General features: G+C 39.9%; 1 protein-coding gene and 1 long non-coding RNA gene across 4 annotated transcripts in view; one reads left to right on the forward strand and one right to left on the reverse strand.

Moving 5' to 3' along the window:
- Positions 1-16,757, forward strand: part of CPA6 (carboxypeptidase A6) — a 254,242-nt gene that overhangs the window by 198,861 nt on the left and 38,624 nt on the right. For all 3 annotated transcript variants that reach the window (XM_021089270.1, XM_021089271.1, XM_013996693.2), the window contains 2 exons: positions 12,222-12,332; positions 12,827-12,917. In XM_021089270.1, coding sequence (XP_020944929.1) covers positions 12,222-12,332; positions 12,827-12,917 — 202 coding nt within the window. The remainder of the gene's footprint in view (positions 1-12,221; positions 12,333-12,826; positions 12,918-16,757) is intronic.
- Positions 1-16,757, reverse strand: part of LOC110260281 — a 91,254-nt gene that overhangs the window by 21,935 nt on the left and 52,562 nt on the right. The window lies entirely within an intron of this gene.

Below are 16,757 nucleotides of genomic sequence, written 5' to 3' on the forward strand. Positions count from 1 at the left end.
TTTTAATTTTTCATCTTATTTTTGAATTGTGGAAAGGCTACTGAATTCTTTGTTGCCAGGGCAGATGGAATAGTATTTGCTTCATTTCTCAGAATCATCTCCCATTAAATGAGGTACCTGGGGCTCTGTTCACTTTCGAGATTTTAAAATTGGCGATCTCTGAGGTTGAGTATCTTAGCCACAGCTGGTGCTGGCTGGCCCAGAGCTATGTACAGCACTTAACTTTTGCCTCCAATAATTCTACACTGCTGGGACAGATTTGACCAGAGTCTTAATTCATAGAATATTTAGAAAGTCATTTAATTTCCAAGTGAGGAGGACATTTCTAAGCATAAAACAAAAGAAGACGTAAAGGACATGATTGATAGCCCTGACATCATAAAATATATCAAAGGAGTAGTCAAGGATAGGGGAAACAGCCCATGACATGCTGCTGTATCAAAAAAAATAAAAACATGGGAGTTCGATCGTGGCTCAGTGGTTAACGAATCCAACTAGGAACCATGAGGTTGTGCGTTCGATCCCTGGCCTCACTCAGCGAGTTAAGGCTCCGGCGTTGCCATGGCTGTGGGGTAGGTCGCAGACATGGCTCAGATCCTGCATTGCTGTGGCGAAGGTGGGTGGCAACAGCTCTGATTAGACCCCTAGCCTGGGAACCTCCATGTGTCGCAAGTGCAGCCCTAGAAAAGGCAAAAATTAATTAATTAAATCAAATAAAAACAAGCATGCCATTATAATTTATATGTTGTAAAATCTATATCTGAGATATATGTACATGAGAAATATACTAGATGCTAAAAGAATTATGGGTGATTTTTACTTCATATTTTTTCAAATTTCCCAAATTTTCTATATTAAAAAGAACTCCAAAGATGATATTTTTAAACAATTTAACCGAGTAAAACTTAATAGTTTCCTGGAGTTCCCATTGTGGCGCAGTGGTTAACGAATATGACTAGGAACTATGAGGTTGCGGGTTCGATCCCTGGCCCTGCTCAGTGGGTTAAGGATTCGGCATTGCCGTGAGCTGTGGGAGCAGGAGTGGCCCTAGAAAAGGAAAAAAAGACAAAAAAAAAAAACCTTAATAGTTTCCTTTTCAAGCTAAAGTCATATATGCTTGAGTCATATATTCCTACCGGTTTTCTCTTTTGTTTTGTCTTTTGTCTTTTCAGGGCCACACCTGCAGCACATGGAAGTTCCCAGGCTAGAGGTCGAATCAGAGCTACAGCTGCTGGTCTACACCACAGCCACAGCAACACAGGATCTGAGCCATATCTGTGACCTATACCACAGCTCAGGGCAACGCCAGATCCTTAACCCACTCACTGAATGAAGCCAGGGGTCGAACCCAAAACCTCATGGTTCCTAGTCGGATTTATTTCAGCTGTGTCAGGATGGGAACTCCCCTACAGGTATTTTTAAATCAGTGATTGAATTCTATTAAACTCAATGGCAGACCAAAGATAAAGTAAGGGTTTGGGAGAAGATGATCCATGGGAAAATTGGGACAGGGATGGTCTGAAATGGAAAGTTCTTCAAGACTTTGAAGAAGTATAATACACAGGGGGATCTAACTTGGTCCTGTTACAGAACAGTAGCACCATGAACACGCGTGCACGCGTGCGCGTACACACACGAGAAGAGAAGAGAAGGAGAGGAGGGGAAGAAATGAAAAAAGAAAAGCAAAAGAAAATGTCCTTAGTTTCTCAGCTATTTCTCTGCTGCTACTCAATGTGAACCCTTACCCTTCCAGGCCCAGCCAATTACCCTGGAAAACCACCTCTGTTACATGCTGCCACCACCTGCCCTATGGGTGGCTTATCCTGATGACAACATCTGGCACATGATTCAGATGTACTGGGTGGTCCTTCAAGTAGCAGAAAATAGGAAGAGGAGACTTTCAGGAAAGTGAGTTATTTTCTAAGAACCAGGGAGGGTAACCAGTAACACCTGGAGACTGGGTTGGGTTGTGTGTCTAGAATGAAGCTCTAGGCTTGGTGGTGTGTCTAGGACAGAGCTTTAGGGAAGACTTAGAGTAGTGGTTTGGGGAGACGTCCTTCACTTCAGAAAGCTTTCTGGAATAGGAAAGCTCTTTTTTCCAGAATCCAAGAGCTTACCCCAAATTACTTCTTTTAGATTATCACCTCTTTCAGTCTCATTATGTCTTGCTGGGACTTAAAGATATATGTAAAAATATAATATAAACCCTCAAATATAGGTGTGAAACTCAAGGCATTGGTTAAGAAATGTATCACTAAAAATAAGATAGAAAAGAGAACTTAAATTGTATATATAAAATATACTAAAATCCAGGGACTTAATAAGAGTCTTTTAAAAAGTCTTAAAAAAGAGAACTTAAATTGTATATATAAAATATACCAAAAGCCAGGACTTAATAAGTAATTGAGAGGGTTATGACGCCCAGACCAAACATCTAATGAGTTCAGTTGAGTAAGCAAATAAGTCTTTGTTCACAATTAAAAAGTTCAAAAAAATGTTCATTATATAAAAATAACCTGCATTTTAAAAATTGTCTGACTTTGTTCACTGCCATCCCAAGTAACTGCAATATTTTGTTTTCTGCCAACCTATTAGTACCTTGAGCTCCCCACGTTCTCCCATCCTGCTCACCCTCCCCAGTCTTCTCTTAATGCTCTGCATCCCCCAACCAACCAGTTCTTTCTCCCTTTTTATTCAATTTATAATGATATCTACAGAGCAGGGCCTGTATTATTGTTTGTTCACTAGAACTGAACTAAAAGCCATTGCATCCATTGTCCTCCACTAGTCAATATTTGAGAATGTTCTGAGCACTGTTGATACAGGCACTATTTAAATAGGCAGCCTCCGGTTTTCCTGCTCAGAAGTGCAGGACTGTAAAAGTGGCCATGCAAACTGAAGCTATAAAAATCTATCTTGATAATTAATGGGGAAAATCATGTTTGTTCTATGACCTTCGTGTATTTTTGTCAAAAGATTAAAAACTCTCTTACTCTGTTATAAATGTATAGGGAAATGACAAAAAAAAAGTGAATCTAATATTTCTTACACTGTAATTTAAAACACTAGAAATATTGATAATGAAATGTCGGAGTTCCCATTGTGGCACAGCAGAAACAAATCCAACTAGGAACCACAAGGTTGTGGGTTTGATCCTTGGTCTCGCTCAGTGGGTTAAGGATCTGGCGTTGCCTTGAGCTGTGGTGTAGGTCACAGGCGTGGCTCGGATCTGGCGTTGCTGTGGCTTTGGTGTAGGCCAGCAGCTGTAGCTCTGATACGACCCCTAGCCTGGGAACCTCCATATGCCCATGGGTGTGGCCCTAAAATTACAAAATATAAAATAAATAAATAAAAATAAAAGATAATTAAATGTATCCTTCCTTTATTATAAAAACAGCTATCACAGGTAGTTTGGATAGTGCTTAACTTCTCATTATGTAACTTACAACCTAAAGTGAGCATCTTTTTTATGCCTTGGCAAAAATGCCTGTCTCTGCTATTAGTTTGGATCGGCTTCCAGTATTTTTTCCTTTGCGCTTTCAATGTCCAAAAATACCTACAAGAGTTCCTTTTAATGTGGAATGTTGACAGTATCATTTCTTCTGGAACATCTTCTTCCTTTCCATTACAAGCATTTTCCTCATTTATGTTAGTAAGTTTGTCTTCACTACATTCCTCTGGCTGAATATCTAGAGTTGAATGGTGGCAGTGTCCACATTCCTGTGATCAGCTATTCCTTATTTAACTCCATTTACAGTTGATTCAAATTTCCCCTCTGCATTATCTGTGTTATTGCTGCACTTGAAGTTTTTTTGGCCTATTATCTCTTACTATCATCATTTTTTTTAAATGCCACATGGGTTTATCACCGGAGGACAGTGGAGCAACATGGCTACACACTTTGCTGTCTGTGTGTGAACTGAGTAATATATGTACAGTGACCAACCACACAGCCACAGATTTTTATGGAGCCAAGCAAAGCAAGGACAAATTTGTACTTTCTTTTCTGTAGATAAAAAGAGTCTTACATAATAGAATTTTTTTTTGGCCATGCCCATGGGCCAGGGATCAAACCCATGCTGAAGCAGTGACAACCCCAGGTCCTTAACTACTAGGTTACCAGGGAACTCCCATAGTAGGTTTTATTTATTTATTTTTTAGGACCGCACTTTAGCATATGGAAGTTCCCAGGCTAGGGGTCAAATCAGAGCTGCAGCTGCCAGCCTACACCACAACCACAGCAATGGCAAATCCAAGCCACATCTGTGACCTATACCGCAGCTTGCAGCAATGCCAGATCCTTAACCCACTGAGCAAGGCCAGGAATTGAACCCGCATTCTGATGGATATTAGTTGGGTTCTTAACCTGCTGAGCCACAATGGGAGGTCCACAGTAGATTTTAATAATGCCACAAAGTTGCCTGGACTCTACTCTTTGGGCCCTGAGTAAATATAACCAACCACTGTAGGCTATCTCTGTACAAAAGTTCTAGAAATGGGAAGTGGTTTTACTTAGAAAAAAGTAGAATGGACATGCATCTAATGTCTAATGCATCTAATATTCTTCCTGGTGATGCAAAACACTTCAAATATTTATCTCCTTCTCTTATTAGAGAATGTGCATTAATAGATACCATTTTTCAACCATTACCTGCCCTGTTAGATCAATCTCTGGGAGGTTCTAAGTACAAATTAACTAGTTATTTTTATTAAGTATAAAAATAACTAGATTCACATATGATTTTCCAGTTTCCCATCCTTCATTCACAGAGGCTTTTGCTCATGCTGCTTTCAAAAACTAGTGTTTAGTTACCATATTGTATTTAATGAGCTTCTCACAGTGTGATATCAAATATCTTTATAGATTAAGCTCCCTTTTTAAAATTTCCCTGGCAACTCTCTCCTATTCTAATTAAATCTCCTAGTATTGAATTGTAAATACCTCCTTTGTGTTGAGATGCACCCATTTTGGTGCTACAGCTTTTTTCTACCCTTTATAATTTTACTCCGCTCCAGTTCAGGTGAGAACATTCTTCAGCTTGACTGGTAACTGTGCTGTTCCTTTGACCTTGCCCATAACAACTAGTTCCCACAGTGTGCACCTCATTGAATGTGTGCTTATTATTTTTAGGTCTCCTGTAGTAATTCTAGAAGAAAAATGAAAATAACAGAAAATTTTTAAGAGATACCTTTTTAAAAGCCAACAACACTTAAAAAAATAAAAATAAATAAATAAATAAATAAATAAAGCCAACAACACTGATCCAAAATAAATAAAACAGCAACTGCATTCCAGGTTCCTATAGGGCTCTAGGGCTCTAAGAAAGCAACATCCAACCAAATAAATCCAAAAACAGTGAAAAGGAGGGAAACCCTTGGGCCTAACTTTATCATGCCACACAAAGACTTTAGAAATTGCAATATTTTTTATTTGGTGAATTCTGACATAGGACATATATCTATTTATAGGGAAGCCAAAGTAGTCTTGGCAGGTGGTAAATACTAAATAGATTCATTCTTTGCATTTCTTAACCTCAGAAATTGCCTAACCTAATACCAAACATACCGTCTTTCTACCAGAAGATAACACTCAAAAATTTCTCTGATATCTTTTAATTTAAAAGCAAAAGCCACTTCAGCAAAGCAGTTTTAAATAAATTGATGAGGGTGAATGTAGTACCCAAAGACTGCCACACTGAGGCGTGTGGTGCATTGTTTTGTGACTGGCTTTCAGATCCGGACTACTTAAGTCTTCCTCGTAAGCAACAGTAGTAGCCAAGAACTTATACTGGGAAAGCCCAGACGGAACTTGATTAGTAGCCATCTCCTTTTCTGTGTGTATGGGTGGTGGGAATTGATTGCTAAAAAGAGTCCTACATATTAGAAGGAAAGCACACCCCCACGTTCTTTATGGTTATCATTTGCTAGGATAATAGGAAATAGAAAGTCACATGATCATCTTTTTTCTAAAACTCCACCTAAACCATAAAAGAGACATCATCCATGTCCTGCTACTTCAAGCATTCGAGGAGGGAGGCCTCTGAATCGTCCTATTCAGCCCTGAAGAGTCATCACATTGTGATCATTCTCATTTTGTCTGACCAGATGGAGAATGGCTGCGATTCTTAGAGAGTTATAAAAATCACAAATATAGCATGTGTGCAATACAATGACACTATGTTTACTTGTCAGAGGAAGAACATGTTCTGGCAAGTCTCAGAAATTAAATCCATTCCAGAAGAGGATACTAGAGATCAGCTTCCTTATTTAATATATAATTTGGAAATGAAGAACTTTAAAATGAAGCCATGTTAATGGCCTCAATATATGTAAAAAGTGATAAGTCTAAATCGAGTTTTTTTTAACATAATTCAGTGATTAAGACAGCAGACAGGCAAAAATTTTAGTGAGAATATAGATGATAAAAGCAATGCAATTAATAAGCTTATTCTGATAAACACATATAGGATCCATACCCAATAACTAAAGAATGCATATTGTTCTCCAGCACAATTGGAACATCTGCAAAAGTTGATTATATACTAGGCCACAAAGTAAGGTTCAAGAAATACCAAAGACTCTATATCACATAGACCATATTCTCTGGTTGTAATGCAGCTGTTAGAAATTATTTATTTTAAGGGAGTTCCCATTGTCGCTCAACAGTAATAAACCCAACTAGTATCCATGAGCACATTGGTTCCATCCCTGGCCCTGCTCAGTGGGTTAAGGATCTGGCTTTGGCATGAACTGTGGTGTAGGTCGCTGACACAGCCTGGATCCCATGTTGCTGTGGCTATGGCTGTGACATAGCCTGGCAGCTGTAGCTCTGACTGGACCCCTAACCTGGGGACTTCCATATGCCACAGGTGCAGCCCTAAGGAGACAAAAAAAGATTATTTTAAAAATGACTTTAAAAAGAAAACTCATGTATTTTAAAATATAAAAATATTTATAAATAGCTCATGCTTTAAAGAAATCAAGGAAAATTTTTAATATTTACAACTGAATGGAAGTAAATTATATATCAGAATGTATAAAAGATAGTGAATGTACTACTATAGGGGAATTTATAGTTTTAAATAAATATATTAGAAAAGAATGTTTCCACGTTAATAAGCTAAGTTTTCAACTCAAGAAATTAGGAAAAGAGTCAACAAAAGAAGCAATAAAGAGCAAAAACCAAAGAAATAGAAAGCAAAGATATATCTTTCCTATTATATCTTTGTTTTATATTTAATTGATTTCTGCTGCAGGCCTACATGGTTTACTCCCCAAAGAGTGATATAACCCCGATACCAGAGCAAGGCAAGAACAAAATAAGAAAGGAAATTACAGGCCTACCTCACTCAGGAATACAGATGTAAATTCTAGCAACCTGAATCCAGCTAACATATTAGAGTACATATCATAAACAAATGAGCTTATCCCAGGAATGCAAGGATTATGTAATGATAGAAAATTACTTATTAAAACTGATCATAACAATGATATGATTATGTTAGTACATGAAGACAGATTATTTGCTAAAATGCAATATCCCTTAATGACCAAAAAAAAAAAAAAAAACCTAATACAGAACATTGGTAATGTAGTCAACCTTGGTTTCAAAATTAATATGAACAGAGAAGACTCAAAATTAGCCAAGACAATTTTGAGGAAAAACAGCATGAGGAGACCTCCTACCAGACTCCGTAGATTCTATGTCACCACGGTGTGGTTTTGGTGAATGGATGTAAACCAAAGTACATTAGAGCCATTCCACCCTCAGAAGAGACCCTGATACCTGACAGAGGTGGCATACTAACTTGCTGGAATAAAGACAAGCCATATGAATGAGTAAAGTGGTGCAACTGGTCTTCCACAATGGAAAAAGTAATTAATAAATCCCAACTGCACATCATTTAAAAAAACATTTCTAGGAGGTTTAAGGCCTACATTTTAAAAGAAACTTGAAAACAGATTTTTGAAAAAAAAAAATAAAATAGCTTTATGATCTTAAGGCAGAGATGGGTTCTTAAAATGTATACATTTTTAAAAAGTATACATTTAATGGTGATGATACAATTAAAAACTTAACAGCATGACTTGATGAAAATAGGAAGCAATAAACTGAAAAAAGGAAGATGTTCATGTTGAATATGACCAAAGGATGACTATTCATAATATAAGAATAAGGAGTTCCTTTTGTGGCTCAGCAGAAAAGACCCCGACTAGTATCCATGAGGACGTGGGTTTGATCCCTGGCCTTGCTCAGTGGGTTGAGGATCTGGCGTTGCTGTGCCTGTGGTGTAGGCTGGCAGCTGCAGCTCCAATTCAACCTCTAGCCTGGGAACTTCCATATGCTGCAGGTGAGGCCCTAAAAAGCAAAAAAGAAGAAGATGAAGAGGAGAAAGAGGAAGAAGAAGCAGCAGAATTTTTAGCAACATGGATGGACCTAGAAACTATCATGCTAAGTGAAGTCAGCCATACAATGAGACACCAACATCAAATGCTTTCACTGACATGTGGAATCTGAAAAAAGGACAGAAGGAACTTCTTTGCAGAACAGATGCTGACTCACAGACATTGAAAAACTTAGGGTCTCTGGAGGAGACAGTTTGGGGGGTGGGGGGATGTGCTTGGGCTGTGGGATGGAAATCCTGTGAAATCAGATTGTTATGATCATTATACAACTACAGATGTGATAAATTCATTTGAGGAATAAAAAAATGAAAAAAATAAAATAAAATAAAAATTCTAAAAGCTGAAAAAAAAAAGCAGAAGAGGGTTTAACAGCAAAAATAGGCAAAAATATGAGTAAGCAATATATAGAATTACCTATTGTTACATGAAAGCTGTCCAATATAATTTGTAATCAGGGACATGTGAAACAAAACAAAACAGAATTTCATACCCATTGAATTTTTTGTTTTTTTTTTTTTGTTTGTTTTAGTCCTTCTGTCTTTTTAGGGCCGCACCCGAGGCATATGGAGTTCCCAGGCTAGGGGTCTAATTGGAGATGTAGCTGCCCGCCTATGCCACAGCCACAGCAACGGGGGATCCAAGCCGTGTATGCGACCTACACCACAGCTCATGGGAACGCTGGATCCCTAACCCACTGAGCGAGGCCAGAGATCGAACCTGCGTCCTCATGGATGCCAGTCAGGTTCGTTAACCACTGGGCCACGATGGGAATTCTCCCCCACTCCCATTAACTTTTTTTTAATGAAAAGCTACTAAGGTTGTAGAGCAATGAGAACCTACATTCACTGCAGATGAAAATTTACCGATCTAGAGAGAAAATTTCACATTTAGCAAAGTGAAAGGGATGTAAATCTGGGACTCAGCAAACTATTCCTAAATGTCTATCATAAGGAAATTCTCACACGTGTCTAGGAGAAATGCGCAAGAATGTTTGCTGCAATCTTGTGACAATGAAATATCAGAAGCAGCTTAACTGTCCATCCACAAAGTAAGGGATAGATTTTCCTTCCATCTCTTCTCCTGTTCTCTCTAGACTAACATGGAAAGTCTCAGGCCTAACTTTACGGGAAGAACGTTAGGTAACCATACAGCCCTGCCTCTGCCATCCCCAGCAGACTTCTTCACACTCTGGGGAACCTACTCTTATTAGAAGAAAACTAAATTTCAGGATAGGTACAAGTGATCACACACCATGGATTTTCCTCTAGTTTGAGGCATTGGACCGTTAATAGAAAATCAAGCATGTATCAAAGTTCCGCTGAAGACATTTGACCAACAGATGATTGATTCTTAAATAAAGAACAAAAGAGAATTATATTGTTTATCAACTTGTGTTAACCCCTTATTTGTTTAATTGCTTATGTTCTTGAATTTATCCCTATATGTTCATTATTATTTCTAATGCAGTGATTATTTCTAATAAGGAACTGTATTATGGGATTACTCTCTGTGAACAGAATTTTCACAGTGTAAACACAGAATGGTACTTACGATGGGTTCAGAAATTCTTCTGAACATGATGTGAAAGAAAAATGAAATTTTAACTATTAAATTTTCCAAGGCAGAATATATGTAATTTAAGGTTTTTTTATTTTTTTATTTTATTATTATTATTATTTTGTCTTTTTAGGGCTGCACCACATGGCATATGGAGGTTTCCAGGGTAGGGGTCAAACAGCAGCTACAGCTACCAGCCTACACCACAGCTCATGGCAACACCAGATCCTTAACCCACTGAGCGAGGCCAGGGATCAAACCTACATCTTCATGGATACTAGGTGGGTTGGTTACCACTGAGCCGCAACAGGAACTCCAAGAATTATTTTATTTTGGGAATTCCTGGTGTGGCTCAGTGGGTTAAGAACCTGACATCATGTCCATGAGGATGCAGTTTTGATTCCTGGCCTCGCTCAGCAGGTTAAGGATCCGGCATTGCCATAAGCTGTGTTGTAGGTCACACATGTGGCTTGGATCTGGCATTGCTGTGGCTGTGGTCCAGGCCAGCAGCTGCAGCTCTGATTTGACCCCCTAAGCTGGAATCTTCCATATACTGCAGGTGTGGCTCTAAAAAGAAAAAAAAAGAAAAAAAGATTTCATTTTTAATTGTTTTTAATATGGTAAAAATTCAAACACTCCAAATGGGTATAAAATGAAAGGGAATACGCCTTCCCATACAGTTTTTCCCAGTCTTCCTCCCCCAAAGCAGCCATTGTTACTTTACAAACAGACAAACATGCATCAAAAATAATTCCTTTAAGAGTTCCCGTCTTGGCTCAGTGGTTAACGAATACAACTAGGAACCATGATGTTACGGGTTCGGTCTCTGGCCTTGCTCAGTGGGTTAAGGATCTGGCATTCCGTGAGCTGTGGTGTAGGTTGCAGACACGGCTCGGATCCCAAGTTGCTGTGGCTCTGGCTTAGGCCGGTGGCTACAGCTACGATTTGACCCCTAGCCTGGGAATCTCCATATGCCGCAGAAGCAGCCCTAGAAATGGCAAAGACAAAAATAATAATAATAATAATAATAATAATAATTCCTTTAAAAACCCATTCCATAACAGAGTTCTCTGGTGTCCTAACAAGTTAAGGATCTGGTGTTGTCACTGCTGTGTGTCAGGTCACTGCTGTAGTGCAGGTTCTATCCCTGGCCCAGAAACTTCTGCATGCCACAGGCATGGCCAGAAAAAAAAATCTGTTTCGCATGAATGGTATTTCAAAATGTCTGTATTCTTAACTTGACTTAGCACATTCAATGCTTTCCTATTTGAAGCCATATCTATCATGCAGAATCTTCAGACTTGGGGTCAGACCCAAACACAAGAGCAAGATTTCAAAGGAGCCGCAATAAAGATGACACAATACAAAGCTGTCCATTAAACTTTTTTAGAAAAGTCAGAAGGGAACAGAGTACAGGAAGTTCCAAGACTTGAGTCTGATACTAATTGGACATCAACAATTAAGTGACCTATATAACTAGCCTGTGTCACAATGCATCATATAAGAATATCAAAATATTTAGGTAATTATTTTATGCACAATTGAATAGAAGCTTCTTAAAAAGAACCAGTTATACAAAAGCATATCTAAATTGCTGCTTTCTTAGCCTAAAATTTAGCCAGATCTGAAATACTGCAGGAGGCTGTCCAATTAATCAATTTTGCTACATTTGCTAAAATGTTATCAGTATAGTTTGAGACAAAAGTTCAATAAAGAAGATGTGATGGGAGTTCCCCTCGTGGCTCAGTGGTTAACAAATCTGACTAGGAACCATGAGGATGTGGGTTCAATCCCTGCCTCGCTCAGTGGGTTAAGGATCCGGCATTGCCGTGAACTGTGGTGTAGGTTGCAGACGTGGCTCGGATCACGCGTTGCTGTGGCTCTGGTGTAGGACGGTGGCTACAGCTCCGATTCGACCCCTAGCCTGGGAACCTCCATATGCCACTGGAGTGGCCCAAGAAATGGCAAAAAGACAACAACAACAAAAAGAAATAGTCAGCAGAATCACGTGTCAACCCTCGCCCAATCAGCCAGCCCCTAAATGTGCAGAACTGACTGGGTTTCTTCAACAAATAAGTAACAAAAAAAAAAAAAGAAGAAGAAGATGTGATATCAGAGTATCCTTTATATTAGCTTGTTACTTTTTTAACCCAACATATTTGGTATTTCCCATAGATAGAAAGGATTTCTTGTATTTTTTTTTTCTAGATCTGTATTTGTGATCAATTTGTAAGACAAATGTCACCTTTGTCTTTTAGGCTCTTCTAACATATAGGAGTGACCCAACCATGAGAAAAATGTTGAATCATCTGTACTTCTACATCATGCCTGTGTTTAATGTTGATGGATACCATTTTAGCTGGACCAACGTAAGTCACTTAGCCTATCCAACTGAAAAGAGAGACTGAATAAACCATGGGAAAGTCTTAAAACAGAAAGAATGCTTGGTTGGCAGCCAGTCTAGTGGCTCCAGAGCTACAAAAGAGATTTCCACTCCCTCCCCCAGCATAGCAGCAAACTTCTGATTTTGTTTATATGTGTTTGGCTTTGCACAAGATTTCATATAAAGATTTCTCCTTCCAAAGTAAATTATGAAAAACCACTAGTCCAGTCCAGCTTATCCAAATTTGCCCATGAAGAAATGAGGCCAAGAGAAGGTAAGGGAGACCAAGTTGGTGGCAGAAATTGGAGCATAAACCTAAGTCTCCTCTGCTAATCCCATCCTCTTTCCACTCCCTGGACTTGTCTATTCCCAGAGGAACTGTTCCCTCAGTACTGTGATTCATTCACTGATTGAGCCACTAAAATGCATGGCAATAACCTCAAGCATTTTTTTCTGCACCTATTTTCTTAATTCACCCAGGATCGATTCTGGAGAAAAACAAGGTCAAGGAACTCAAGGTTTCGCTGCCATGGAGTAGATGCCAATCGTAACTGGAGGGTGAAATGGTGCGGTAAGTTGGGGACTAGTTGAGATTTGGATCCAAAGGCATTAACAGCTTTCACTCTCACAAATTATGAACCCAGACTTCCCATCATGGCTCAGCAGAAATGAATCTGACTAGTATCCATGAGGACACAGGTTTGAGCCCTGGCCTCACTCAGTGGGTTAAGGATCTGGTGTTGCCATGACCTGTGGTGTAGGTCAAAGACTTGGCTCTGATCTGACGTGGCTGTGGCTGTGGTGTAGGCCAGCAGCTGCAGCTCCAATTTGGCCCCTAGCCTGGGAACCTCCATGTGCTGTGGGTGCGACTCTAAAAAAAACAAAAAGGCAAAAAATGATGAGCCAGTTGGGATGCAATGTAAGACTGATGTCTTTATGTGAAAGCTCATAGGTTATACATTGTAGCTATAATTCGCACAAGAACATGAAAGCATTTTTATAAAAATGAATAAGTATCACGAATTAAATGTCAGCCCAATTCTGAAATATGAAAATTTAAACACACATGTAAAAGCAGAAAACTAAGTAATATTTGTCATTTAGAAAGTAAAACAGGAACTGTGGTTTGTGGTATAAATCTAGTCAAATGTATTCATCCTTTCACTGAGAGGAACACTGATGCTCCCTTCATCTGTCTGAGATGATCAAAGCTGCAAATCCTTGTCTGAAATCTACCAACCTGCCCGTCATATACTGACGGGCCACTCACATGGCAAATATATTACCACTACCTTACATTTTTCATGATACATACACTTCAGGTAAGGAGATGATGTCATTTTAAGGGAGGAAACTCTTATTGAAAAATAAAGAAGAATGGAGGTAGCTAAAGAAAAAGAGAGAAACATAAAATTAGCTACAGCTAGTGTAGAGGCAACAAGTTACCACTTGGGTTTTGAGCTGGGGCTCTTACACAGAAAGACAGAGTAATGAGAGCAAAACAGCTTATTAATGTGTACAGTGCCCTTCACATGGGAGAAAGCGCATGAAAAGTTACTCAAAGTGGGAGTTCCCACTGTGGCGCAGTGGTTAACGAATCCAACTAGGAACCATGGGGTTGCGGGTTTGATCCCTGGCCTCACTCAAGGGGTTAAGGATCCGGCGGCATTGCCATGAGGTGTGGTGCAGGTTGCAGACAAGGCTCAGTTCCTGCATTGCTGTGGCTGTGGTGTAGGCTGGCAGCTACAGCTCCTATTGGACCCCTAGCCTGGGAACCTCCATATGCTGCGGGTGCGGCCCTAGAAAAGGCAAAAAGACAAAAAAAAAAAAAAAAAAAAAAAAAAAGTACCTCAAAGTGGCAACTTAGAACTCCAGCTCTACAGCTGCTTTGACAAAGGGCAGTGAGTTTGTAGAGAAATGGCAAGACAAATGGAAGCAGTTTTAGGCTTCCAAGGGCAGCAAACTGTGGGAAGGTAAATATATGAGAGGGAAGTAATGCAACTTTGCAGGTTCCTCTGGTGCTGCCTCTGGGCTAAGAGTCTGTCTTCACTAAAAGGAGAATTTATGTCCTGTCTTTAGGCAGAAAAAGGGAGGGTATAGGGAGCTTTTCCTCCGTTTGCTGCTGCTGCTCCATTCCCTTCAGCTCAAGATAATTTTTATGTCAAAGAGGCAGATTTTAGGGGTGACATATTCCGATTTCCTTCACTAGTATCATACTTGGCAACAGCAGGGATGGGGTGTGAAGGTAGAAGTTACCAACATGCTGACCTTTCTCAGCATCCTTCCTTAGCGCCCTCAATGTTTAGACTGTTCTGTAACAGAAAGTCATTTGTGAGTTTCTAATGAGGCTCATCCCAGAATCCCTCCTTTGATGACACTTGGGTTCTATATCAGATGCCTCTCCTCGCATCCCCTCCAGCATCGGACAGAATAACCAGAATAACCAGGTGAGGACTGACTCTCACATAACCCTCCAGGCAACCTCCTTAATCAGTTAGAGTTGGCAAATCAGAATCTGATTGGAGCAGAAAGAATATGGCTCTAGAATATGACAGATATGGTTTGATTCCGCCATTATTAGCACAATGATTTGGGTGGTTTTCTTCAATCTACCAAATTAAATAACAATAATAGCCACCCCATGGCATTCCTATAGGAGCTAAAGGACTTTCCATAGGTTTAATGCCTGATCCAGTCCTAGCTACATACAGGGGTCTAAATCTCAGCGACCCAACCCTTCTCCCCCACCTTCCAGAACAGTCAACCCACCTCTGAGCCTCAGGTCAAGTGTTTGTGAAACTCTCTTTCCAAATTCAGGACAGTGTTGTGAGATGAGCCATAAGGTAACCTTAAAAGTGTTTGCACTTAAGGGAGAAGGAAAAGCATTGCCTAAATACTATAAAGTGGTACTATTTATGGCTGTTTAAATTTAGAAGTGGTTTTCTTCAACCTGGACTGAGACAGCAAAGTTATTCATACTAATTCCCTGAGACCACTAATTTTTTTTTAATTCTCTATTTTCCATCTCTCAGATGGGACCATTTAGCATGCTTATAACTATGCGTCCTGTTTCACTAGCTGGCAGGTACCCGCACATCAGTAGGTGTGTCATAGGCATGATGCGCACAATCGCTTGAGTGCATACAATGCATAGTAACTGAGCTGAATAACACTAGCGGGCCAGCCAGCTCCACCAGCGTAAAGTTACCAAAAAAACTGGCTTGCTAAAGTGCCCGCTGCAATGCAGTGGGTTAAAAATCTGCATAGGTTGCAGCTGTGGCTCAGATTACATCCCTGGCCCAGGAACTTCCATATGCCAAGGGTATGGCCAAAGAAGAAACAAAAAACAAACAAAAAAACAACAACAAAAAAAGAAGGGGCTTGCCTCCCTCTCTTCTTCCTTCTCCCAGCCTGTTTCCTTCATACTTATGCCTTCTTTGATTTCGGAGTTCTAAACTGCAATCCCAACTGGAATTACTTTGATTCTCCCCATTTTTGAATTGCTCTGATTCCTCCTGGGAGTCTGAGGGATTTTGTCAAACATCAGTTGCAAAGTGACCTTGATAGACCCTGTGAGTGATATAGAAACGCTGGCTGCCTGGCTGGGCCCATCTCCTCCACAAGGTCTCCTGAGCAGATTCAGCTGGTCTGATTGGCAGGCAGCTGTGGCTTCCTCTCTCACAGCTTAAAATCCATCTACTCCTAGGATTTTGTCTGGTCAGCCTCACTGAGGGAACCACTCATGGATCAAGGGCATTGAAGTCAATGAAATCCCCAAGTGCCCCTCCAAACAAATGTCCGGAATGTAATTGGTATAGAAATTCCCAGGACCATGGAAAAGACTATAGTGTCAACATTCAACTGACAAAAACACAAAGTAACATTTGTTTCATCACTGTCTGAAGTTAGTAAGTCTCAGACGGAAAGAGCAGAGCATGAAATTGCTTTTCATCATGAAAAAAAATCTGTAGACTCGCAGATGAGTGTGCAGCTCTAGTGCATTTAATGTGGAGGCGATAGCTTAGAGCATGTACATGGAAACAGGTACGCCTTTCCAATACTTCCCAGCACTCTCTGGGGGCCTTCAAGCCTTGAAGTAAATGTCATTGCCCTGAAAATCCAGCAGAAAAACTCACAAGTCAGAGTAGCTGTGGGAACTAGGAAAAAGAGATAAATTTCATTCATTCATTTGCCAGAGTTAATTGAGCACATACTCTCTGCTAAATAGTTGTTTTTTCCTTCCTCTCTGCACCCTTTTTATGGGACACAGTGCCCAATTTTTCCACATTGGAAATAAATCCAGGAGAGAGGCAACCGGTTTGGATGATATCCATACCAAGCTTTAACCCATGAATCACTCAAATGTTGCCTAAACATAATTCACTCTTAGAACAACCTACAGATGGGAAAA

This window comes from Sus scrofa, chromosome 4 (assembly GCF_000003025.6).
Source record: "Sus scrofa isolate TJ Tabasco breed Duroc chromosome 4, Sscrofa11.1, whole genome shotgun sequence".
In the NCBI taxonomy this organism is placed as follows: domain Eukaryota; kingdom Metazoa; phylum Chordata; class Mammalia; order Artiodactyla; family Suidae; genus Sus; species Sus scrofa.